Source organism: Myodes glareolus, chromosome 18, assembly GCF_982192425.1.
Source record: "Myodes glareolus chromosome 18, mMyoGla1.1, whole genome shotgun sequence".
NCBI classification, from domain to species: domain Eukaryota; kingdom Metazoa; phylum Chordata; class Mammalia; order Rodentia; family Cricetidae; genus Myodes; species Myodes glareolus.
In genome coordinates this window covers 32821916-32848000 of record NC_142043.1, presented here as the reverse complement: position 1 = coordinate 32848000, position 26085 = coordinate 32821916, and the positions used below count along the sequence as shown (strand labels likewise).

General features: G+C 46.8%; 2 protein-coding genes, 1 long non-coding RNA gene, 1 other non-coding gene and 1 pseudogene across 4 annotated transcripts; 3 read left to right on the top strand and 2 right to left on the bottom strand.

Annotated features, from left to right (window-relative positions):
* The first annotated feature begins 3128 nt into the window (after positions 1 to 3128).
* Positions 3129 to 5768, top strand: LOC125397861 (uncharacterized). Its single transcript, XR_007231207.3, has 3 exons — positions 3129 to 3531; positions 3857 to 3903; positions 5623 to 5768. It is a non-coding gene; the product is annotated as an uncharacterized LOC125397861 (long non-coding RNA).
* A 3776-nt stretch (positions 5769 to 9544) lies between these two features.
* Imp4 (IMP U3 small nucleolar ribonucleoprotein 4) lies at positions 9545 to 15255 on the bottom strand. Its single transcript, XM_048430393.3, has 10 exons — positions 15134 to 15255; positions 14793 to 14989; positions 14568 to 14676; positions 12259 to 12342; positions 11555 to 11664; positions 11347 to 11479; positions 11119 to 11273; positions 10933 to 11027; positions 10756 to 10829; positions 9545 to 10667 (listed from the first exon to the last, which is right to left on the bottom strand). The coding sequence occupies exons 2-10, from the start codon at positions 14793 to 14795 to the stop codon at positions 10555 to 10557; spliced, it is 876 nt and encodes a 291-aa protein (XP_048286350.1). The 5' UTR covers positions 14796 to 14989; positions 15134 to 15255; the 3' UTR covers positions 9545 to 10554.
* Vma22 (vacuolar ATPase assembly factor VMA22) lies at positions 15222 to 19312 on the top strand. The gene is made up of 5 exons (XM_048430394.3): positions 15222 to 15481; positions 15564 to 15667; positions 15747 to 15829; positions 16546 to 16677; positions 18296 to 19312. Exons 1-5 carry the CDS (start codon positions 15371 to 15373, stop codon positions 18406 to 18408), a joined length of 543 nt encoding a protein of 180 aa, XP_048286351.2. The 5' UTR covers positions 15222 to 15370; the 3' UTR covers positions 18409 to 19312.
* A 1130-nt stretch (positions 19313 to 20442) lies between these two features.
* Trnae-uuc (transfer RNA glutamic acid (anticodon UUC)) lies at positions 20443 to 20514 on the top strand. Its single transcript has one exon. It is a non-coding gene; the product is annotated as a tRNA-Glu (tRNA).
* Positions 20515 to 22000: 1486 nt separating this feature from the next.
* LOC148119112 (non-histone chromosomal protein HMG-14 pseudogene) lies at positions 22001 to 23140 on the bottom strand (annotated as a pseudogene).
* Positions 23141 to 26085: the final 2945 nt, after the last annotated feature.

Genomic DNA, 26085 nt, shown 5'->3' with positions numbered 1-26085 from the left:
TGTGACTTCTCTCAGTGATAGACAGTAACCTGTAAGTCAAATCAACTCTTTCTTCCTTTAGATAGGGTTTCTATTACCATGTTCACCATGACCATAAACAGCTAGGGGAGGAAAGGATTTATTTCACCTACCCCCTTCCAAACCACAGTTTATCATCCAATGAAGTCCCAGCAGGAACTCAAGGCAGGAACCTGGTAGGCAGGAACTGAGGCAGAGGCCATGGCGTGTCCTTCCTGGCTTTGCTGAATTGCTTTCCTAGAGCACTCCGGACCACCAGCGCAGGGATGGTACTAGGAGCACCGTGAGCTTGGGTCCTCCCACACCAATCACTCTTTAGGCCACAGGCAAATCTGGTGGGGGGTACTTATCAGTTGAGGTTTCCTTTTCCCAAACGACGTCGGTTTGACGTCAGTTTGTCTCAGGCTGATATAAACTAGCCAGCACACGCCCCAAGGTGCTTTTGGTCACGATGTTTGTAACTGCTACTGCAAACAAACTAGATCAGAAATTGATACCAGGAGTGGGTTTTTGCTGCTCTGAACCTGACAATGTTGCTTTTGGGGAGGACTGTGGAGGATTTGGGCTCTTTGGACTGGAAAAGCCACTGAGTGTTAGCGAACTGTTCTGTAGGACCTTGGAAGGGAAGATAACGGAGCCTGGCTTACAGTGTTTCCGAGGGAAGTTTGAGAATCTTTCTCAGTTCCATTTGTGTGGTATATTTGAATCCAGAATCTGGAAGTGAAGCCTTCTTTGTTTTACTGGGGTGACAGATGCTGAGAAAGCAGCTGCAATTATTAAGAGACCAGCATCACTGAGGCGAAATCTGGAAATTATTTCTTCCGGGTCAGTATACAGCAGCTGTGGGCTGGGCTGGGTGCATCTCTAGTTCATAGCTGAACTTGGTAATGGATAAGAGCCTCCCAGAGGGAATTGGTTTGTAGGCATGAAGGGGTCATCAAATGTAGCAGATTTGGTACTGTGGCTGGTGGCAGACTTTCTGCAGAGAGGCCACTGGTAAAGGCGCAGTCTCCATTTTAGTGGAAATCAGCATTGCAGGGGGGTTACGGAGAGAAGCTGACGTTTGGCACCATGTGAAAGAGCCAGAGTTCATGAGGAAGTCAAGAGAAGCCACTGGTGAAGGCACAGCCTTCCTAGCTGCAGTGAAGACCCCAGCATATTGGAGACTGTGGGAGATCAGTCAAGGACAGTTAACAGAGAGGAGCCAGCCTAAGCTTACTGGACAAGCTGTGTGTGCTGCAGATAGCAGAAGCAGAGAGGTGGGGCTGTGTCTTACTGTTCTGTTGCTGTGAAGAGACGTGACAGAGGCAGTTTATAAAAGAAAGCATTTAATTCAGGGATTGCATACATGACCTTCATGGTAGGGTGTATGGCAGCAGGCAGACGGGCATGGTGCTGGAGCAAAAGCTGAGAGCTTACATATCATCAAGCAGCAAACAGAGAAGGCAAGACTGGGCCTGGTAAGGGCTTTCGAGACCTCAAAGCCCACCCAGTGTCACACCTTCTGCGGCAAGGCTACACCTCTTAAGCAGTCCACCAAGGGAATCAAACATTTAAATAATGTGCCCATGGGAGTCATTCTCATTCAAAGCACCACAGGCTGCCCGTCCTTTGGAGCTCAGAAGATTGTGAATGAATACCAACTGTCAAACACTGAGTTGCAAAATTTGAGCAATGATGTTGCAGCTGGGGTTTGCTTTGATCTGATTATAACTGTTTCCTGGTTCTGCCCTTGTGCAATAAGAAAGTATTAACATGTTCTACCCATTGTAAACAATAGTAACTTGTAAGCCAAGTAAACCCTTCCCTCCTCAAGATGCTTTTGGTCACGGTGCTTGTCACAGCAACCGAAAGCAAACTGGAGCAGAACTCTGTCTAGGTAAAACCGGTCTGACTGGTTGCTGGCAAAGAGGGCAGGAATGTTTGACTCTAACTGGATCTGAGGGTCTATGTAGTTATAACACTCAGAGTCCTTGGTCCACTGGCCACTCAAGAGCTGAGGACTGGGTTGACGGGTGCTGTGAGGGGTCAGCCTGAACTGTTGTGTCAAAGGGAAAAAGAAACGACAGTGGAGAACCTGGGAGACAGTGCTTTAACTCAGGAGGCTTGTAGGGAGATTCTTTGATGATAACCCCTAATACCCAATTATTCTTTGATGATAACCCCTAATACCCAATTATTCTCAAGCTTTCTTTTCCACTGGACCAAAAAATTCAACAAACCGAATGGATAGAAGACATTGTCAAACATCCCTCCCACCCACACACACTTCACTGCGTCACTGTTAAAACGCTCAGGTTTCGCAAGCTGACACCCTAGCCATTCACAAGCTTGACATTCGGAAAACAGAATGCACAACCCTCTCCTTCTACAAGCAGGAGTTTGAGCCCAGCAGTGCCAGGACTTTCTGGAGAGCTCCTCTGGGGTTCCCCAATCTCCTCAGAGGTTTCCATATTCTGAATCAACGATTCCTTTTTTGGAACAACATCAGCATCTCGAGCCTACAGGTACACATCATAAAGAGAATGCCACACTACACTTTAGCGCCCTCTAGAGGCTAAATAGTGATAGTACAGCTGACTATTAACGATCTAAAACCACCTATGAGGTAAACCTTCAGGCACACCTCTGAGAAATCTCTAGATCAGTGAGAGGCCTCTAGACCAGTCATCTTCAACCTGCGGGTTGCAACTTCTTGGCAAACCTCTGTCTCCAACAATATTTATATTACGATTCAAAACAGCTTCAAAATTACAGCTATATATAAATATGTATGAAGTAGCAACAAAAATAACTTTATGGTTGGGGGTCACTACAACATAAGGAACTGTATCAAAGGGTCGCAGCACTAGGAAGGTTGAGAAGCGCTGCTCTAGCCAAGTATGTGAGGCATTAATACAGATTAAACTGAGGCAAGAACCATCCTAAAAATAGGCGGCACCATTCCCTGGGTTTAAATTCTGCACTGAATAAAAAGGAAGCTGAGAAGCAGTGTTCCCCACACTCGGCTTCCTATGTTAGTTCAAGTTCTTGCTGCCATAACTTCCCTGTCCCGAGGGACTGTGTTTGAACTGAGAGTCAAAATTAACCCTTCCTTCCTCAAGAGACCTCTCAGGGCGTTTTGACATAAATTGAGACCGAGAAGTGGGACATCTGCTGTCGGACCCTGTGGTTTGTTGACCATGGGAACTTGTTTGATTGGAGGAAGGAGAGGAATTTAGAACGGTGGGCTGGAAAAGCAATTGAAAACTGCCAGTGGAGCCCAAAGGGCTTACATCTGTGTGCTAGCCGAAGAAATGGCTTCATTCCGCCATGTCCTGAGAACTGGGGTGAAACTGAGTGTAAAGCTAGTGGACAAAGATGGGAACTCTCAGGCTGGTGATGAGGATGCAGCCACACTGTTAGAGCGATCAGCACCACCGAGAAGCATCTGCCAATGCATTGGATTACAGGAATGATGTCCTGCGGGCAAAATCCCATCCACCCAAAGCTCCAACCTGTCAAAGTGCAAAGGTATTGTAAGGAAGAGCCCGAACTGACGCTGGGGGTTCCCTGTTCCTGGAAAGGAACGGCTTAGTAAAGTGTCTCCCCAGGCTAGCACCAATTTGGTGCAGCTGTGGTCCAAGGACACCAGGCTACATTGTATCTCTAGCAGCAGAACTTGATAGCACCATCTATGTGGGTCCTGGATTTTCAGCCATGAAAGATGCAAGATTGAGGGGTTCAAAGAGTCATAGTCCATGGTTTCAAAGAACAGATAAAGCCAGGTGTTGGGAGCAGTGAAACCCCAGATCCTAAATATCTTGTCAACAACCTGTTTTCCTCTGCTCTGAGACAGTCTGCAGCTGCTCTGAGAACGAGACCCTTGGGAATTCCTGATGGCAGGTGAGTGATTTCTGGTGGATTTGGCTGGGGCGTGGCTATCCCTATATAAGCTGCCCCTGAACACACTAAAGGGACATTCTTGGGGCATCAAGGATGACCTGTCTCTGTCTGTGTGTCATTGTGTGTTTCAATCTCCAGCCCCTTGCCTGGCTCACGAACTGTATGGTGGCTCATAGAGCGCAGATCAGTGTCATGCGCTACAGCCGGGCATTGTGTGGCAGGGTAGGTAAAAGAGGTCACTGCATGAAGCTGTGAAGGTAAAGCCTAAATTGTAACGGAGATCCCAGGATCCTGGAGCTACCAGGACCATGAGTTTAATGCCATTTCCAAATTTGAAAATGGTATCTTCCCAGTGGTAGTGATTCACGCCTTTAATCCCAGCACTCAGGCAGAGGCAGAGGCAAAGGCAGAGAGGCAGAGAGGCAGAGAGGCAGAGGCAGGTGGATCTCTGAGTTCAAGGTCAGCCTGGTCTACAGAGTGAGTTCCGGGATAGACGGGCTACACAAAGAAACCCTGTCTTGAAAAAGCAAAGGAACAGGCTAAAATGACATTCTTTTTACGTTTGGTTTTGAGACAAGGTTTCTCTGTGTTGCCATGGCTATCCTGGAATTCCCCCTGCTCCCATGTGCTGGGATTAATGGCATGTGCCACCATCGCCCTGCGAAAGGTTTTATATTTTTGTTTATTTTTTTGTGCATGGAGGCATATGTGGAGAGAACAACTTGTGGGTTTGGGTTCTCTCCTTCCTTCATGGGGACTTGGGGACTGATCTCAGCTTGTCAGGATTGGCAGTAAGTACCTTTACCTGCTGAGCCATTTGCTGGTTCAGAAGTTGACATCCTTAAAATCTACATATTAACTTTCCCCCAAGGCAGGCCTCACCTACCTGCCATTCCCTTGGAGGAAATTTACTCAGACAAGGGCTCACACATGTTGCTGGCAGCACCAGGGGCTCTTAATGATGGATCTAATCAGAAACCCGCATTGCTGGCCTGTAGATCCCATCTGATGTTAACTTGGCCTAAGCAGACTTCCTCTGATACTTTATTTAGAAGTGAATGATCAGATCAGGCATGGTAGAACATACTTTTCAACTCAGCATTTGGGAGGAGGCAAAGGCAGGAGGTAAGTTCAAGGCCAGTCTGGTCTCCACAATAAATTTCAGGACAGTCAGGGCTACACAAGACCCTGTTTTAAAACAACAAAAAAAGAACAATCAAACATATTAATTCAGAGGAAATATAATGCGCAGGTGCAAGTTAAATAGCACCAGTGTCAAACTGTGCAAACTACAGAGAAGCCTATTTCCTAAATAGATAAATTACAAAGACAAAGAGAAACTTAACAAGACACTTAGAACAAAAATAACCAAAACCTAAACTTCCATCAACTGACTGATAAACATGGTCTTATACCTGCGGAGGAATATTATTAGGCAGTAAGAAATATGCTACAATATAAGCTTTTGAAAACATTATGCTGGGTTAAAGAATTAAGTCACAAAGGACAACATATCACATGATTGTACTCATGTGAGGAGAAAGAGGCAGGCCTGAAGAGACCAGAAGTAGGTCAGTGCTTGCTTGCAAGGGGCTCAGGTCATGGTTACAGGTGGTTGGAAGGAATTGGAGTCATTGCTTCAGGCGTGCCCATCCTGGCAGAAAGATGTCTTAAACAGAGGCCCTCTGTGTCCCTCTCTTCTCCTATCAGACTACTTAGGTAGCAATCTCCAAGGACCTGGAATTTCTTCAGGAGACTCATGTGAAAAGGAAAAGGCTGAAGCGTGGTGCCAGGGAGGGGTATGTGTCTCCCAGGGAGAGTTCACTCAGTTCTGACTTAGATCACCTTGCAGGAGAGTCTGGAGCCAAGACAGAGATAAACAAGATGACCAAAGCCCGCAGTGACGAATGGCACCAAACCCTGTCCAGGACTGCTTAACTACAGATTACCTTTAGTCTTCTAAACCTAAACCTCATATCAGGACCCAAAGATGAACTTGGGGTGGGAGGTCACTGGACCTCTTTGTTGCTTTTCCCTATGTAACTTCATTGAATTTCCTTTCCATACTTTTCCTTATAATGTGTCTGTGTAATTGGTCTCTTGAGAAAGTGTGGTGGAACAGATTGTTAGGGTTTCCAGAGCCCTGGTTCTCCTCCTAACAGCTTCTGTAGCAGTGAATGTGAGGTTTCTGTTTATGGGGACAGAAAGGAACTAAAGTCATGGTGATGGCTGCACAGCTCTGTGCATATCATTTTAAACCTACCTCCGGGTTTCTAGCTCACCCTGAATGGCTAGATAGATGCCCGTGCCTCTGTCCAGCTTCGGTTCCAGCACCAGCTCTGGCTGCCCGATAGTGGTAAGAGCGCCCACACACAAACAGATCTTCACCATCACCCTACTAAATCAGGGAGTCACCAAACAGAATCTGGCTCCACACTGAGCCTCCACCCAGCTCTGTTCCTCTCCACAGCTCTTCTCTTCCTGATTTGTATGATATTCAAGGTCAACTTAGCAGACCACCTTAGTCTCTGACTGTTTGCACCATCTTTTTCTTTCCCCCTGTACCCTAATCTTTTCTCTCCCAAAGAACATAGGCTGCCTGGAGTTCACGTCTCTTGTGACTCTTGAGCGATGAGAATGGTGTCCATTATTTGAGTGTACATCTCTGAGATTTCTTTCCAGTTTACTCTGATAACCCAATCTCCCACATCTCACCTCGTGTTCCAATCATTCCTTCTTTGACACGAGCCCCTCCACTTTACAGTGACCTAATAGTAATTACCAATCCCGCTGTGGTTTTTCTCTCTGCTCACACCCACAGTAACCAATACACTAACTAGCACACACAGTGCAATTGGCGGCCCTTCAGTCCCCCCAGTTAGTATTTTAGGAAATGTGTGTTTCGCAGTCAACTAACACTCCACTCTCATGGTGGGTTTACTGCTGGACAGTGACTCTATCTTGCCACCACCGAGGTCAGGGAGAGAGCATAAGGCCCAGAACAATGGTCTAAAAGAAGAAAATGTCATCTCAACTTTACTTGTCTTTCCTGAACACTGGAAACATTCCCACTAAAATAGAAAGGCAATCTGAATTTAAATTTTAAAAATTTAACAGCTGGGCGGAGACGGCATACAACTTTGATCTCAGCATTTGGGAGACAGAGGCAGGTGGATCTTTCTAAGTCTGAGGCCAGCATGGTCTACACAGTGAGTTCCAGGACAGCCAGGATTACACAAACAAACCCTGTCTCTAAATAAATATAAATAATGACAACAAAAATACTAACAATGATGGGTATGTCCCAGCACAAAACCTAACAGGAATATGAAAGACCAAGACAATGTTCCCTCCAAAAATGACCAACCCCACAGGAATGGCTCCCAATAAAAATGATTCACATGTAATTTCAGACACATAATTTAAAAGAATGATAAATGTGATCTCAGAAAGAACATGGATATACTCCAAGGGAATACAAACAGCTGGATGGAATAAAGTCAATTCAGGATATGAAAATAGAATTTTTTTAAACATGTATGTACTTATTTTTATGTCATTGAATTGGTGTTTTGCCTGCATGTATCTCTGTGTGAGGATGTTAGATCCTTTGGAACTGAAGTTACAGACAGTGGTGAGCTTCCATGCGGGTGCTGGGAATTAAACCCAGGTCCTCTGGAAGGGCCAGTGCTCTTATCTGTTAAGCCATTTCTTGATGTGGGAGGTGATGTATGTTGTGAATATATTTTATTGCCACTGGCTAATAAAGAAGCTGCTTTCAGCCAATGGTTTAACAGAGTAAAGCCAGGCTGAAAGATATATTGAGAGACTAGGTGGAGTCAGGGGGAAGCCATGTAGCCGCCGGAGACAGATGTGCTGAAACTGTGTGTAGGCCACAACCTCATGATGAGGTAGATTAATGAAGATGGGTTAGTTTAGGATATAAGAGCAAGCTAGAGATATACTTAAGTTATTGGCCAAACAGTATTGCAAATATGGTTTCTGTGCGATTGTGCCTCTCCCAACAATCTTTCCAGCCCCCAAAATAGAATTTGATAGAGAAAAATATTGAGGGAAAACTGAACCAAGATGAAGATGAAAATGAAAAATGCAATAGGCCAAATAAAGTTCAGTGGGAAGCTCCATAAATATAAAGAATCATGCATAGGAGGGAATTTCAGGGCTTCAAAACAAGGTAGAATCTCACCACCCAGTCTAGGTCAATGAAAAATTTAAAAAAGCATGTGAATGGAACACACAAGATCTTTGGGACATCACAAAAAGGCAAAATTTTAGGCATACAAGAATAGGAATTGCATGTCAAATGAACAGGAAATATTTTATTTAAAATTATGGAAAACAATCTCCCAACTCTAGGTGAAGAGATGCCCAAAGAGATATAAGACGCCCACAGAACACCAAATGGGCAAGACCAGAAAAGAAACTGTGTGTCATATCAAAATAATTTAAAAAATTAAACACACAGGACAAAGAGTGTGGAGAAAGTCACAACAAAGAACGAATTCATATATAAGCATGCTCAGTGCTTAAGAAGACTAGATGCTGCCAGCAGTGGTGGTCTACACCTTTAATTTCAGCACTCAGTAGGAAGAAGCAGGTAGATCTCTGAGTTCTAAGCCAGCCTGGTCTACAGAGCTAGTTCCAGGACAGCAAGGAACCATACAGAGAAACCATCTTGAAAAACCAAAAGAAAAAAAAAAAAAGAAAAAGAATACTAGATGTTCTTTAAGACCAAGGTTCAATTTCCAGCATCCATATGATGGCTAAAAAGTGTCTAACTCCAGACCTAGGGATCTTACAACCTCTTCTGGCCTCCTCAGGCACCAGACCTGCAAGTGGACAGACATATATGCAGGCAAAACACTTTTACACATAAAATTAAAAAAGAAAAAGACATTCTAATCCTTAAAATCTGTAACTGCAAGTGCATTTGAAAGAAGGGTCTCTCCCCTCGACTGATGAATGGGTAAGGAAAATGTGGTACATTTACACAGACTACAATTCACAATTCCAGAGAACCTAGACAACAATGAGGACCCTAAGAGAGACACACAAGGATCTAATTTACATGGGAAGTAGAAAAACACAAGATCTCTCAAGTAAATTGGGAGCACTGGGATGATGGGAGAGAGTTGAAGGGGAGGGGAGAGGCAGGGAGAAAAGCAAAGAAAAATGTATAGCTCAATAAAAATCAATAGAGAGAAAAAAAGAAATTAAGAAAGGAAGGAAGAGAGAGAGGGAGAGAGAGAGAGAGAGAAGGAAGGTGGGTCTCTGCAGATATAACCGAGTTCAAAATTGTGTAAATAAGACTATCCCAGATCATGGGCTGTAACCACTCTGACAAAGGTTCTTCTAAGAGAAGCATTCATGAAATTTGATAGGCGGAAGCATGGAAGACAAAGGCTGGCACTGGTGCGCTAGAGTCGACAATAAGGAATGCCCAGGGTTGCTGGCAGTCATCACAAGCGAAAGAGCAACAGATCCCCACCCGACACACACAGACTTAGAAGGGGGCGAACACCTTGACCTTGCACCATGACTCTAAAACTAACAATTTCTGTTAAATTACCTGGTCCCCAGTAATTCCTTATGGCAGCTATAAGAAACACAGGACACCACATGATTTTGATTTTACTTTTAAAATTTCAACAATAGACACACACAAACAAAGGCTCATTCTTCCATTCTCCCCAAGGCCTTGCAGAGGAACTGGATTCATGAGCTGTAATGGTGGTTTCACCCCAGACTTTCCAACACAGCGGCCTCCGAGGGTCCTATGCCTCCCTTTCTCCTCTTCTTACATGGTCTCTATGTCATTCAGATGGCTTCTGTTATCGCACACTAATTCGGGTCTCAGGATTCCATGCGGACATGTCTTATCCTGCCCTGGCACGCTTCTTCAGAGGTCTCCTCCCAACTGCATGGCAGATCTCATCACAGCTCTCTCTGTAAACTCTAGTGCATTGGCAGGGTCTTGACAACCACTCTACATAAACCCAGGGTCCCTGGGCATGTACAGAAATTTGGGTACAGAAAAGGCGTAAGTTGGGAGAGGCTGGGGCACAGACTTAGAATCTTGAGGCACCTCCTGTGTACTGTTGGATAGGCCCATCTGCAAGAGTTAGAGGAAGGGCAGGCAGGTTGTTGGTGTCACCATGTCTCCCGGGAAAGAGGGAGGATGCACCTGCTTGGCAGAGGGACCTTGTTAAACTGACAAGTTAGGCTGGCACTCGAATGGGGTCAGCTTGCTGCTGGTGAAAAAGACTTACCCTAAACCGAGATAAGCGATCACAGGGCCCAACTCCCAAAACAACCACTTATTTTCCAGTGGGGAGTCTGTACCACCATCTCCAGCCTGTGAGGGGTTGTTTATACTCCACATAAACAAGGCCTGAGGACACTCCACAGTCATTAGGTCTTCAACTCACAGACACACTGTGGGCTTCATCTTTCAGATTTGGCCTGACAGAGTAGGTCCACTGTGATCAGTGAGAGGCACTTGGGTAGCATGACGACAGAGGGTTTATTTTGGATCCTTCCAGCCCCCACTTGGGATTAGTAAATCTGTCTGTGACGAGCCCCTGCCCCAGAAGTCCAAGTCCACATCCTGACTGGCCAGTAGCTCACAGGTCACTCAGCGCTCAGGAAGACCCTCTTGCGGGCAGTGTTGGTATAGGGGTGCCAGCGCCACTCTACGTCTGCCGTGGCCTCCTGCTCCAGTGTGCCCAGGCGAATCATGTATACTAGGGTCAGGGGGAAAAGACGTCATCCCAGGCACAACCAAGCCCCTCCTTTACCTCTCCCAGGCATAAACTAAAGCTCCAAACTCACACTTCAGTTCAAACCGAGGCCCAACCTCAGTCAGCTCCACATTGCGGTGGTCTGTCTTCTTGTAGACATGGTGCCTGGGGAGAAAGCAAGCAGAGATAGGTTGTGCCTCAGTAGGGCTATGGCTCAGCCAAAAGGTTACGAAGGTCATGGGGTCCCAGATGCAGCCCAGAGACCCACCGGAAGGAAATGTAGTCATCCTGGTTTGCAAAGGTGATGACCCGATGGCTGTCGTCTTTGGGCACAGGGAATAGGTAACGAAGGATATCAGACACCTGGGGCACAGGAAGAGACAATCAGTCACAAACTGCTGGCCTGATCCTTACTCCCCACCCACCACCACCACCCCAAGGCTCCCATACTTACCCGCTTGCCCAACCGTGAGGTGAAGCCGTGAGTGATGAGGTGAGGCTTGGCCTCTGACATGGTACCCAGGTCAGGGATGTCATGCCGCATAACCACATTGCACAGTGTGAAGTACGCCGTAGGACCGAACGGCAGATGGCTAACAATGAGCCCCACTGTAGGGTATAGGCTGTCAGACACTCTGCCATGAGAACAGCCCCAGCTCCCTTCCCCCGTGGCAGACCTTACCAGGTGTGCCTCGGTGCTCATGGACAACCAACAGGTCGGTGACCCCATTGGCTTTGCAAGCCCGCACCAGCGCTCCAACCTCATGCCGACCGCGGTTCATGCGCTGGGCACCCGGGAACACCAGTTTCAGTTCCTGCCCATAGACCAATGTCAAATTAGAATTGGGGCCAATGACCGTGGGCATCCCCTACTCCCCGCCCCCTAGTACCTTTGCAAACATCTTCAGGCGAGAACTGGGGTCTCGGGAGGTAGTGATCATGATCTTGGGATCCTCAACCCCAGCCCATCGATATTCATCATCAACATGGCTGGTCACACCTGTCGGGAGAGCAAGAGACAAGAAAATGCTGAGTCTGCTCAAGAGAACCTTCACTGATGGCAATGCACCTCCAGCGGCCAGGAGGGCAGCTACCCTTGGCTACCCAGCACTGCTGAGCAAGGAAGTGTGCTGTGGTGGCAGAGTTCTGAACTGCTGGAACAAGAGGTGGGAGACTCCCTTTCCCCACAACAAATATCTGTAACCTCTGTGGTCCCTTCCCCGCTTATTAAATAATGCAATGATGAGACATGAGGGTGCAGTGCTGAGGACAGGGCTCTGCCCCAGCAGACACTCAGTGGGGAGTGAGCTAAGGACAGGGCTCTGCCCCAGCAGACAGTCCCATGAGGGGGAGTAAGCTAAGAGCAAAAGCTACCGTGTTCATCGTTTTGTAAACGAAACTAAAAGCCCCCATTTAGGGAGAGCCCTATGATGCCACGCAGGCGAACAGGAGTGAAGTGGGGGACAGGCACAGAAACACCTGGACACTTCCATCCATCAGGTGGGAAACTGCCCAGTGTGGCCGAAGAGGACAAGGAGCCCAGTGTGCAGAGAAGTTGTTCAGTGTGGAAGACAGTTGCACAGCACAGTTCTACCTTCGCCGCCAGCATCATCAAACTCCAGGGACCCCTGTAAGGCTAGAGCCTCTCGGCGCAGGTCAGAGGGAATCAGCTGGTTTTCTGTAAGGAAAAGACAAGGAGCTGAGTGAGACACAAGCAGGGCCCATAAATTTATGTGACACTGTGGTTTAATAGTCTGCACAAAGTTGATGGGAAAGCACAGTACTTCTTTCTTAACGGAGTCAGTACAGAAATAGAGGACCAGAGAAGCAATAGACCAGTTATGTTACTTACTTCATTTGAGAAATGCTCTGGAGATGTGCGTAGTTTTAGCTTTTAACTGTTGCGATTACAAGGAATGCCACCACACCTAGTTACCGACTTCCCACCTAATTGTCAACTTATGGCCCCTGGGGAGCTCGTTTTTTAATGTATTATTTTTATAACCACACAAAAATTTAAAGAAGTTTTGGTAACTCAACGATGGGCATTGTGTTTACAGGTCGAGGACCCCGGTCCTGAGGAACATTATAAAAAAACAAAACAAACAAAAAAACACCCAGACTGTTCTTAATGTAGGAAGAAAGACCCGTGACCCCAAAGTCTTCACACAAGGATACTAAGCTGGGTGTGGAGGTTCATGCCTTTGATTCCAGGGCTTAGGAGACAGAGGCAGATGGATCTCTGTGAATTTGAAGCTAGCCTGGTCTACACAGTGAATACAGGCCAGCCAAGGCTACAAAGCAGACCTAGTCCCAAAAACAGTAACTGCAAAACAGTATAAAAAGAACACTGCTAGTCTTGATGCACAGAATACTTCAAGGTGAGTGGCCTCTGCTGGTTGTGGGTCAGAGATTTCTTCTGGGAATAAAGTGGGGTAGTCAGGGGCTAAGCTGTGATGTGTCCACTCTGGAAAATAAAACACATTGAGCACCCCAATCCATGGGCCCAGTTCAGCTCTCCAGTATGTGGGGGTGGAGGGGAGGGTCTCAGCAACAGCACTCCTTCTAGCTACCAATTGCAAACAGGCCCCATCTGCCATGTGGAAAGGATTCCCCAGTCACTCACAAGAAGGAATTTAATTGGATCTTAGAAACAATTAGAAATACTGAGCACTCTCACCCAAACAAATAAAGAGGCCAAACACATATACTCTAAAATCATTAGACTTAAAACTAAGTAGGTATAATATAAGCACAAATAATAGCTTAAAAATTGGTTTCTTTCTTTTTTTGAGACAGGGTTTCTTTGTGTAGCCCAGCCTGCTCTGTAGACCAGGTAGGTCCTGAACTCAGAAATCCACCTGCCTCTGCCTCCCTAGTTCTGGAATTAAAGGCGGGCACCACTATCACTCAGCAAAACCAAACCAAAACAACAAAATGGTTCCTTCTAAAGCAATATTTAACACAATGATTATTATAAATGTTAATATATTGATCACTTTCCCCTTTTTATTTTTGTGCTTGTGTGTCTGTCTGAGTTTACATGAACACATGTGAGGGTGGCTGCTGAGGCCAGAAGACACTGGATCCCCTGGAGCTGGGGTTATAGGCAGTTGTGAGCCACTCCATGTGGGTACTGGAAAATGAATTTTGGTTCTCTGTAAGAGCAATGCTCTTAACCCTTGTTAAGTTAAGTGCTCTTAACCCTTGAGTCATCTTTTCTGTCACCTCATTTTTTTTTAAAGTTATGAAGATGGGTCACAGACACTTAGTGCTATGCTCACGCAGGCCAAGCTGATCTGGAACTCACGCAGTCAGAGAAAGCACTGCCTCTACGTCCCCAGTTCGGGATTACAGGCATAGGCTACTAGGCTCAGCTTAGTTAGGCTGGTATCATGTTAGGCAAGCAGTCTAATAACTGAGGTACAGTCCTGGCCCTGACATTATGCTTCCTAACTCAAGCAAACTTCGCGTGACACATACATACTTTATAGTCATAAAATGTACCAGGGATGATGAACAATGGAAAGGAGACATAAACCTCCCTGGATACAGAACCGATGAAATAGGGATAAATATGACATTTCTAATTAAGCTCTGTGATAGAGAAACTTCGTTTAATGGGACAAAAATGGAGACATTGATAAAAGAAAAGTTTTAAACTTCTAACTCGAAAAACGAGATATTCTGCAAACGAAACTAACAACCAATTTGTAAACGTGCGAGACTGCAGCACAAATGGCCATATCACCATATGGTGGGGCCATTCTGAAACGAGTGAGAGGTCGTACCTAACAGGCAAAGAACGAAACGATGTTCGGCCACACTAACACAAATACGCCAAGTTCAAACGCGTGCTCTATCAAGGACTGGTACCCCGCCAGGATGGGGAAGAGGGTTTACCTTCAAGAGCACGCTTGACTCGCTCTTTCTTCTCCTGAACCGATCGCTGCGCATCCTCCCGGGCCTTGCGGTACAGGTACTCCCGGCGCAGGCGAGCCTCCCGACGGAGCTAGAAAACAGAAACGGTCGCTTTCCACTCCCGATCACCGAGGACCTCAACCCAGCCCTCCACGAACCCCCTTCACCACCACCATCAAGCCAAATCACGAACTCCAACCATCCTACCATGATGAGCGCCGCTTCCACACGAGTCTCTGATCTTTAGGCGCCGCCGGCACCACGCATCGCTCACTTCCGCCCTCAACCAAGAAGGCCGAGAGGCTTCATTCTACTGGGCTGCCGTCCGGAGTGCCCCAGGTTAAGATGGCGAACGGCGGAGGGCATCGCAAGGGTATTGGTCAGCCAAGCAGCCAATCAGGTACCTGGATTCGGAATATCACGTGCTTTAAGACAGCCCAGACAGACGAGCCTGCCCGCGGCTTCACTAGTGCCTGAACGATCAAACAGCCGGCTCGCCAAGAGAAGAAGCGGGGAACTAGCGGGAAACTTCCTGGAACTAAGCTTACAGCCCGACTCTTCATAGCCGTCTGACTCGGGAAATATCCCACGTCCCGGTTCCCGGAGTGCCTTAGCCGTTGATGCGAGCCACCCGGAGATCGTCGCCTTTGGCTTCCGGGTCACGACTAGGAACGCCCCCTAAAGGCGGATCTCAGACGCCGATTGGCTGCTATCCAAGTGGGCGGTGACTAGGCGGCTTGGAAGGAGGTGGCTTAGCTCCTCCGCGTCCCGAGAGGGGCTGAGCCATGGAGGTCTCGGCCCTGCGAGAGGAGCTGGACTCGATGTTCCTGCAGCTGCTCAGCGACCTGGAGGAGCTAGAGGCGAAACGGGCGGCGCTGAATGCCCGGGTGGAGGAGGTGGACCACGGGGAATGGAGGGAGGGACAGACGGCGGGCACAGGGGGGAAACCGAGTCTCAAGTCTCTCCTGCCTCCCCCAGGGTTGGCTCTCGCTTGCCAAGGCTCGCTATGCCATGGGCGCCAAGTCGGTAGGGCCCCTGCAGTATGCCTCGCGTATGGAGCCTCAGGTCTGCGTGCGCGCCAGGTGAGGCACCCTCGATGGAGAGTGGGTGGGCAGGACGTAGGCCTTTGTGGCCAGAGATCCATCTTCCCTTTTCCTTCAGCGAGGCCCAGGATGGACCCCAGACCTTCAGGGTGATCAAAGCTGACTCCCAGACCCCCGAGGAATTGGGGCCCCGCGAAGCATGTGAGTTCCCTTTTCTCCTGTCAGCTCAAACTCACTGAACGTTTAGATGACTTAATTTGGATCTGGTTAATGGAGCGTGTCTAAGTTGGGGACTGGACGGCTTTTCCTTATACTTTGATAGCGAGTTATTAGATGGGGCGTTTTATAGTGGGCGAGGTTTTGCAGCCAAAGGAAGTTTCATCAGCTGAACGGAAAATATGCATCTCTGTACATACGTGTTCCTTGGAAATAAACCTCTAATCCCAGTTAATCATTCCTGAGACAAAGAATGGGGAATTTCAGGGTCTTATAGAAAATTTAGGGAAAACGGGCAAGGTCAGTCTGTGATCTTGTTAAAGGCAAACAGAATCCTCTATTATGGAGTCAGTAGACCGTCACCTGATTACAAAGGGAAGGCTAGTACTGTTTCTGGACACACATAAAGGTTGGGGGAAAATTTCTTTTCTTTACTCTTTTTTTTTTCCTTTTCCTTTTTTTTTGGTTTTTCCAGACAGGGTTTCTCTGTGTAAAAACCCTAGCTGTCCTTGGACTTACTCTGTAGACCAGGTTGGCCTTGAATTTACAGAGATCTTCCTGCCTCTGCCTCCGAGTGATGGGATTAAAGATGTACCCATCATCGCCCAGCTTGTTGGGAGTATTTTCCAGAACCGTGAACTAGATTAATGAGTTCTTTGTAGTCACGAGGACTGTATGGTCTTTAACTTTTCTTTCTCCAGCTCTGCGTAGGCGCAAGGGCCCTACTAAGACCCAAGAGTCAGGGGCCTCTGTGGTCCCTCAAGATCCCTTGAACTGGTTTGGAATCTTGGTTCCTCATAGTCTTCGGCAAGCCCAGGCCAGCTTCCGGGATGGTAAGTGAACCCTGTTGGCTTTGTAGCCATGTACTGGATTCTAGCCCATAGAGAGCCCGTGTATGCTAGCACCGTGGGAGGACTCTGCAGGTTTTCACTAGCAAACTGTGTTGCATGTCTGCTGGGGGTTTTCCCCAAAAGCACTCACTGCTGTTCTCAGTATTCTAGGTTCATGTTTGTCAACTGCTAAGGGATATAATAGCAGCAGGGATCAAACGGAATGTTTATCCTATACAGGAGAAAAACAATGTATAACTAGATAGGCAAACAAATAGACTTTTATTATAGTTCCAGGCTCTGAAAGTCATGAGAAAAGTAACGTGGGAGAGAGTGGACTGAGGAGCTGGTTTATGAAGATGAGACAAGGAAAGGCCTCTCTGAGGAGATGAAGGAAGAACTTTGTAAGGGATCTGGAGGAACTATGTTCTAGCTAAAGAGACCAACTAGGCCCTAACTTGTCTAGTCACTAGGGTAGAAGTCCTGGGTGTGTGTGTTGGGGGGGAGGTTATCTGGCAGAGGTGGTCAAAGGGCTGGAATGGAGTCAACAGAGCAGGAATACCAAGAGCTGGGGCCAGGGAGCCAGACCTTAGTGAGGTTCTATGGGTGGGTACAGAATCAGGATGAATCAGTAGGGCCAACAGAGTTACAAGAATCCTTGGGATGCCGAGTGGGGACAGACTGGAGAGCAGAGAGCAGAAACAGGTGCCAGGATGGACCAGTCACGGGATGTAGGTAGAGGCCTTGGAAGGGGGGTAAACAGTGGGAACATGTTTTTTTAAAGAGTGGAAGTTCCCAGTGTTTGCTAACGGCTTAGACGCAGGACTGAGGGAAAGAGAAGAGTCCTCTTAGAACGTTGGGAGGCTAGAGCTGTTTCACCTGTGGTGGTGGGCAGGCTTCCAGGCGGCCGCTGAGGGAAGCTGAGTGGCGAGCGTGTGCTAGTTTTTGTGGTTCAGCACCAGCATCTGCACTGGAGGGAGGTTCGGAAGTCCAGTGTAGAGTACTGATGTTTAATTTCCCAAGCTGTTGACAACCATGCACAGACACCTTGAGATGAGATAGCTGAGGGCCAGGGAGTACCTAAGAAGACACTGAAGAATAGGGCTCACAGACTGGGGGAATCCTAGAATCTAGGAATTCTGAGAAAGCCTTCCCCGGAGGAACAGGGACAGTCCTGCTGCCCTGAGGATAAAGACAGGACTGGCTGACCTACTGGGTGAAGTTGAGGAGTAGAGAGCAGAGGGGGTGCAGCCTGGAGGTGGATCGAGAGGGGTTCAGGATCAGGTGCAAAGGAAGGGTGAGGGAGAGCAGCTCAGAGCAGTGGTGGAGTTTGCTGGATGGAGGAAATGGGGAAACCTCACAAAACCGTGAGGTTTGTGGTCTGTGAGGCCCTCATCCCTGGCCAGCATAGTAGATCAGAGAGGTGTTTTTGTTTTAGAGGGTATGCTGGTTTAGCACAAGTGAGGTGCTAAGGAGGTGAGGGTGTGAATCAAGTGATGTCACACCTGGAATGTTTAGACTCTCATAGAGGCCAGAGCAGTCTGAGACTCCTGCAGTCCCTGGGGGAATGGGGAGGGGGTCCATGTGTCATACCGAGGTGACATTCTTCTTCTCTCCCCAGGCCTTCAGCTGGCTGCAGATATAGCCAGCCTCCAGACTCGAATCAGCTGGGGTCGGGATCAGCTCCGGGGCCTCCAGAAAAGACTGAAGGAGTTGGACCCTGGCCCTGCCTGACCTGCATCTACTTCCGGAGCACTGAGCATAGTCTTCTTGGATGCCACTGCCTTACTCAGGCCATCTTTCTTTCATAATAGCCCCTGTCTCAGCTAATGCCCCTCCTCGGAATGTCCTTAGTCTGCGTCCTTTCCAGCTCTGTGAATCAGGAAGTTGAGTTCTGAAGTTTACTGAGGCAAGCTGAGCAGTGTCAAAAGCGGCTTGTAGGAAACCACTTCCAGGTCCGTGTTCTCATAGAGCCTCCCGCCCTTTGGGCAAGTTAGAGAACAAGCGAATAACCTCGCACGGGCCAAGCGGGATAACGGAACACTGCACGCATGGTGACGGGAGAAAAGGAGTCTGGGAACTTAAGCCAGATCAGGATAATGCCATTCAATAGAAATACCTCTGGCTGGGCATGGTAGTGCATGCTGACTACTAATCCCAGCAACTCTAGAGGCTGAGGCAGGAGGATCACTTACGCCCTGCAGTTAGAGACTAGCCTGGGCAACAGACTTTTTCTTTAAAATAGTATAAGACAGTGCACACACACACACCAGAGTAGACTGTCAGGGAGGAGGGAGTATTCTATTATGAAAGGAAAAGAACCAAAAAACTTTGACATTCTTTCAGGGGAATTGAAGGGACCTTCCCACTTTATATAGGATTGAAGTCCAGCCTCTTTGCTTGCTGAACTTGGATTCCTCCGTCTGGAACTGTACCCCGCTGCACTTTTCTACTGCGCTAACTTGAGCAGTGTCTGGAGACTTGTTATTGGGGAGGGAGGTTCGCTGTTTATGGGGTGTAAATATTTCTTCCCAATTTGTCGATTTTGTTTATTTTGGTTTTTCTACTTCTTAATTGTAAAAATATGTAAAACTACAGAAAACGTGAATAAAGAAAGTGAAAGCTACAGTAACTGTCACCAAGCTCTTTGGTTTCTTAAGTCTATCGTATTTTATTTATGAGTGTTTTGCCAGCATGTGAGCCTGTGCACCATGTGGGTTGCCTTATGCCCTGAACGGCCAGAAGAGGGGACTGGATCTTAAGTTCCAGGTGGTTGTGAGCAGCCTCATGGCTGCTGGGAAACCCGGGTCCTCCTGAAGAGCCGCCAGGGAGTGCCTTAACCACTGAACCATCACTCCAGACTCTCTTCAATCAATCTTTAAGGAAAGTTGAATCTATATGATTTTTGGATTGGGATTGTATTAATGCAATAATAAAGGAATTGTGGTTGCTGTGGTTTCGCTGGGTTGTTGAGTGAATCGTGCACCCAGCTTTTCTATCAAAGTTCAGGCTGTAAATTTTTCTGGTTGAGTATCTGAAAATTATTCATCAGGTTGTTACCAATTTTTGATGAGAAGCAGCAAAAAGACTAGCTTCAGATTACAAGCCTGTGTGAGAAGCGAGCACTTCCCTTCCAGATTCTCTGGGACCTGTATGCTTTGGGCTATAGTGACTAAAGAGAAAACGGCTCCCAGCCCTTTAGGTTTTCATTTGAGAAGGGCAGAGTGTGTAAATCAGGAGGGGTGGGACCTTACAAGAACTCAAACCAGTTTTTGCCTTCCGAGTTTTGGAAACATTAAAGGCATCCACCATGAGTTTCTTAACATTCTACTGTCAATAAAGCGACACCTCCGCAGGCAGAAAGGACCGAACACAGTCGTAATGACCCTAAATTCTTCTTGCGGGAGGGACTCTGGAACGCTGATCACGTCACTGTCCACGGAACTGAATCTAGATCGAGCCCACAAAGGTATTTACTGCGCGGCTGGGCTCCGTGTGTGGCAGGCTCCGGTAAGCGCGACACTGCCGCTGCCGCCGCTGCTGCAGAGACAGGGTGAAGACAGAGCTCCGCAAAGTGCTTAGCTGCTGACTTCCGCCCCATTTCCACTCACAGAGAAGGAGGATTCCATCCTCCTGGTCACACGACTGGGACAGTCGGAGGATCCCCAGGAAGTGAAGATGCTGAAAAATTTAGGGGGTGGGGTTTGGGCAAGCGTCCCTGCTGACGTAGATAACATACTAGCCAAAGCAGAGACACCTGCCGGCAGCTCCCATATGGTCTAGCGGTTAGGATTCCTGGTTTTCACCCAGGCGGCCCGGGTTCGACTCCCGGTATGGGAACAAGATGCCATTTTTGTCCTGAAAAAGTAGTTCGCCGCTATTCTCGTCATCTTTGCGACTCTTAACACCTCGCAAGATCGTAGAGTTGAGTGCGGAAGGCTCAGGAAAATGCCCCGACGGCTTTTATCAGTCTATGAATTGACTTCCGCATTCATCACAACAATAACTAGTTATTTTGTCCAGCGGTAACTGCTTATATCAAATATCATTTCAAATGCAAAGCTATAGATATTGAAGTTAAAAGTAATATTTAATTTTTCAAAATAACACTTTGGGGTGTGGATACGGAAGTTCCTTCTGCCGGCCCCTTCCCGTATTTTCTGGCCTTGAGAAGAAGGGAAATGTGGAGTAGAACTAGTAAAGAGGCGATCTAGAGACTGAGCAGAAAGCGGGGATGGCGGTAGGGGCAGGCGCCGCATCCTTCAGCAAGTAAGATGCACGGGGTTGCGAGCGGCAATTGCGAACTAGCCTCTTCCTTGATGAGGTTTGTCTGTCTTATCCGTCGGCCTGGCAGGGTTCTTTCCTTCTCAGCTGAGTGTGCTGGGTGTGATTCCTCCCTCCAGTATGGGACTAACTTCAAACGTTCCTCGTCTGAGATCGGTTCCCTGTAGGTATCCTCGCCCTGCCTTTAACTCCCTAACCTGTCTTGTTTCCTGATTACAGATATGCACCACTGCACTGGGCTCAGACGACCACCACTGTTTCTACACACCCTGGTGTTGAGAAGAGCTTCAGGAGACATGCCAACAGTGGCCCCTATAGTGGCAGCCTGAAGTAACTTACTGAACTATGAAGCACAGATGACAGCAAGTTTTTCAGTCATCAGTGTTGTCTTTGACACTAGAAAAGCAAATTATATCTAAATTGTGGATGCTCAGAGGGCAGACGAGTCACAGGGATGCAGGAATCTTGGGCCACTGCTCTAGAAATGGGCCTTGAGGAAGTCAGATTGTTCCGTCTTATACTGGTTGTATATTGCTATGTATTGGTTCATAACGCAGGTGATTTAAAAGTTGTCTACATGGAAGGCGTGAAGATTGACACCTACAATAATTTACCCTCTCATCGGGCCGTGGTGGCCCACGCCTTTAGTCCCAGCACTCAGGAGGCAGAGACAGGCGGATCTCTGTGAGTTCGAGGCCAGCCTGGTCTACAAGCGGGAGTTCCAGGACAGGCTTCAAAGCTACAGAGAAACCCTGTCTCAAAACCACCACCACCACCACCACCAATCATCATCCTCCTCCTCCTCCTCCTCCTCCTCCTCCTCCTCTCTCTTGATGCCTGTCTACCTCGTCAGGTCAAGTCTAAAGCCGTATAGGTTTCACTCCAGGCTCTTCGTGAACACGCAAGACTGCCTGTACTGTGCTCGCATGTCATAACCACCAGGCCTCACAAGAGAGAGCCCTGTCAAGCAGGAGAGCTCTCCGGTTCAGCTACTCTAGCCAGTTTGCTCGAGGAACTCCTTCCTGTCTTCACCTTTCAAATATTCTTTTTTCTCTTTCACAACGGAGATTTTATTGGTTGAGGAGTAAAGTACACAGACATTTCAATTCTTAAAACATGTACCCAAACTCTGAGGAGTCATACATTGTGTTCATGTACCCAAAAGAGCCATGTGTTGTTTCTCTTTGAACCTATTCCAAGTGATGTTCCATCCCCAAACTTGGCAATCCTTCTCCAAGACCTCACATAATAATAAATTGCTCGCAATCCTCAACTCCACTGACTCACCATTTTATGCCACGCACAGGACACACTCAAAAAGTTCAATGTTTCACAGCACATTGTCACACTTGTTAGGAAGATGGACCGCCATGAGCAGACAGTCCTGACAGGGGAAGGGCCGAGGAGTGGGTTTTTAGCCAACAGTTCTACGAAACACGACACCAGATATAACTGAAAATATTCCAGACACAAATGCACGACCAAGACTCCAAATTACCTCTTAGTATATGCTTTGTGTTGTAGGATATAAAACTAGCCCCCTCTACGGAATGTTATGGTGACCCCCGAGACAGTCACAGCCTCTCCTGATTCAGTATCCTGCTATTTTCTGGTTGTACCAAAAAATAAACAACCAGCAAGTGATTTAACCTCTTAAACAAATCATTTACACTTAAAAAATGGGATGAGGCAGGATTTCTCCCCACCTTTTAAAAATGTTTCTAGAGCTACTAAAAAACTCGCATTTACAAAATAGTTGATAAAAATATTCCTCTGGATTGCACAAGAAGGGAGGCGGGACACTGACAGACATGATGGATGGTTAGTCGGACTTGGTTTCTTTCTCTTCTCCTTCAGAGGCTGGACTCTGGTTTTCGGTCTCTCCGTTCTCTGTGGGCAGATCCGCGGTTTGCTGGTCGGCCACTTCAGCCTGTTTGCTCTTTGCTCCCCTCTTCCCTTTTGCTTGCACTTTTTTTATCTGATGACTTATCCTTTCCCGCGGCCTTCTTCGGCTTCGCGTCCACCTTGGCAGGGGCGGGCTTGGCCGACAGCCTCGCGGAGCGGCTCTTGGGCTCCGCCTTCGCCGCTCCATCCGCGCTAACCTTCCTCTTGGGCATCGTGGCGGCCTGGATGGGAGGCGCGTGCGAGGCCGAACCTGTCACGGAGCCGCCGCCGCACGGACTGCTCACCTTTCAAATATTGACATTGGTTACCTCACACTATCAAAATGATATCATCTCTCCTGGCCTTCCCTCACTGTGATTCCTTCTTTAAAAAAAATATTTATTTCCATTGTGTGTGTGTGTGTGTGTGTGTGTGTGTGTGTGTGTGTACGCCATGTGCGTGCAGAGGCCAGGTGCCTCTGGCCAGGTGCCCTCAGAGGCCAGATTCCATGGAGTAGGAGTTCCGGGCATTTGTAATCCCCCTGAGGAGGGTATAGGAGATGGACGCAGTTCCTCTAAAAGAGCAGTACATGCTCTTAACCACTGAGCGTCCCTCCTGCCCTGCATAGTGATCCTCTCTGCAGTATTTATTGGGCATAAAGGCCTGCTTGGAGCCGGATTAGGGTTGTGCTTTCTTATCACAGCCACTGAAGTTACTTACTGTAGATTACCCTTATTTCTAAAATGAACACATTCTCCCTCTTTTATGAAAAATCTTTTATTTCCTTATTCGTTCTCTGAAAATTTTACACATGTATAAAATATATCTTAATCATACCTAGCCCCTATTCCTTCTACTGCTCCCAAGGTCTTCCCCAACATATCTCCCTCCCAACTTTAAGTGTTCTTTTTTGTTTTGGTATATGTGTATAGAAATTAATCCATTTCTTTTAGAGTTCCCTATTTAGTGGAGTACAGATATTTATAACAGGATTTCCCAATTTCCAATTTTGTTTGTTTGAGTCTTCCTCTTTCTTTTGTCTTTAAAACACCCTGTCAGGCATGGTGGCACATGTCTTTAATCCTAGCTCATGGGAGGCAGAGGCTGGAGGATCTCTGTGAGTTCAGTGTCAGCCTGGTCTACAGAGTGAGTTCCAGGACAGCCAGGGCTACAAAGAGAAACCCTGTCTCATAAAAGCAAGCAAGCAAACAACAACAAAAATTAATTCTTCACATAGAAAGAAAATTAAAATGTATTTGGAAGAACGAAAGACCAAGAATATTCAAAAGAACTCTGAACAAAAAGAATACCACAGGAGGTAACATCTTACCTCATTTCAAATTATACCACTGAGCCATAGACATAAAAACAGCATGGCGCTAGAACAGAAATGGAGGGAATAGTATTGAGGACGCAAACCTAAGTCCATATAATTCTTCAGTCACTTGGTTTTTTGGCAAAGATGCTAAAAATAAACATTGGAGAAAAGGCAGCATCTTTAACAAATGGTGCTGGGGAAAATGAAATTCAAGATGAAGAAGAATGAGACCAGATCTCTATCTCTCACCCGGCTCAAAACTCAACTCTAAATGGATCAAGGACCTCAAACATAAGGCTCAATAATAAGAAACCATGTCGGAAAGTAGAAAATGCACTACAACATATAGATAGGTACAGATTTTCTGGCTAGGATTCTAGCTGTCCAGGAAATAAGACCTAACAACCGACAAGTGGGACCCCAGGAGACTTAAACACTTTGGTACAGCAAAGAAAATTGAGTGAAGAGGTAGCCCACAGAATGGGAGAAATTTTTTGTGAGGTATTCATCTGACAGAGATTTAGTGTTATAAGATATATATATATATATATATATATATATATATATATATATATATATATAAACTTAAAACAAAGAAAAACCCTAAAACAAACAAAAAACTAAACACCAAGAAAACAAAGTATGTAGTTGACAGTGAGTGACTGTGTAGATGAGCGAAGACCACAAGGTCCCATCCTTACGGAGGAGCAATCAGCTGTGGAGAGAGGGCGAGTCGCTCTCCCTTAGGATGCGGCCAATGGGAGGTTACCTGTGCCCATGCCCCAGAGGACGGACCCACACCCGTGTGAATATGAGAAGCATGAATTGGTCTCAGGGGTTATCAGTGACAATGGAGAAAAGAAAGAACGTGAAGATGAAGACAGAGGGCAGAGGCACGGGGAGCCTAGGGAACAGCGGTACATAGTTATGGCAAACGAAGACACTGGGATGTGGAACCGGGAAGAGGACTTGGTGGGAGGAGACAGTTTCACGGGGGCAAGAAGGAGACAATAGGCGCGAGTGTGACCACCATGCCTGATTATAGTTTTTTGTCTTTGTTTTTGTTTTGTTTTGTTTTTAACTTACATTTGCTGTGTGTATGTGTGCATGCATGAAGGTGCACAGACCACAGTGCATGTGTGGATGTCAAAGGACAATTTGCAGGAGTCACCTCTGTCCTTAATGTGGGTTCCAGAGATAATTTAATCACTAATGCACTTCTAAAAGATAACGTTTGGTCTAAAAGTTATTGTAGAGCCCATCAATTACTTTATACCAAAATTACTCTACGGGAGAATTCTCACAATATTTTGCCAAAATGATTTCAAATTTATGAATATATACTCACCCAGTAGCCTTATTTAGAATGCGTAAAATCAACTCTCTATATGTTAATGTTCCCTAGTACTCCCATCAAACCCTGGAAGTCCAGAGCTGAGTTTGCTTCTCTATGAGTATGCCTCTAGTATGCTTCTAACCCAAACCCCTTTAAAATTAGCCTCTAGGCCGTGTCTGTGGTTGAGAAGATAAACCACTAGAGGGCAGAAAACTCCCACACTTATTTCCAGCTCCGTTCACTAAAATCATAGTGTTAAGGGTTTGGTTTTGTGGCTATATCTTGTATGATTACAGAGCAAAGTGATGTCATTTAAGGCCTCAGACACAAAGCATTTGCTGCTGACTATTCTGAGGGAGGGAGATATCTGTGAGCACATCCCAGATCCCTACTTAAGAATACTGTTCTCATTTGTTAGCCACGGTCAGGATTACTATAGTAACAAAGAATGGAGATAAAAGACTTTCACTCTCAACCAAGTAGTCTATTAAATGAACCTCGATGGTTTTTCAAGATTGATGTTTTGTTATTGAAGCTTGTAACATGATTAATAAAATCCAGAGACAGAAATTGGGGTTTCACCCGAAGG

Bases quoted from the DNA above. Each gene is read 5' to 3' on its own strand.
- Imp4 (XM_048430393.3), bottom strand. The intron at 12,343-14,567 runs GTAAACCCTCTT...TTTTCCTTACAG, and splicing joins AGTCAAGCGTGCTCTTGAAG to AAAACCAGCTGATTCCCTCT. The intron at 11,028-11,118 runs GTAAGTATGGGA...CCTGTGCCCCAG, and splicing joins CCTCACGGTTGGGCAAGCGG to GTGTCTGATATCCTTCGTTA.
- Vma22 (XM_048430394.3), top strand. From the start codon at position 15,371: ATGGAGGTCTCGGCCCTGCGAGAGGAGCTGGACTCGATGTTCCTGCAG. The intron at 15,482-15,563 runs GTGGACCACGGG...TGCCTCCCCCAG, and splicing joins TGAATGCCCGGGTGGAGGAG to GGTTGGCTCTCGCTTGCCAA. The intron at 15,830-16,545 runs GTGAGTTCCCTT...TTCTTTCTCCAG, and splicing joins ATTGGGGCCCCGCGAAGCAT to CTCTGCGTAGGCGCAAGGGC.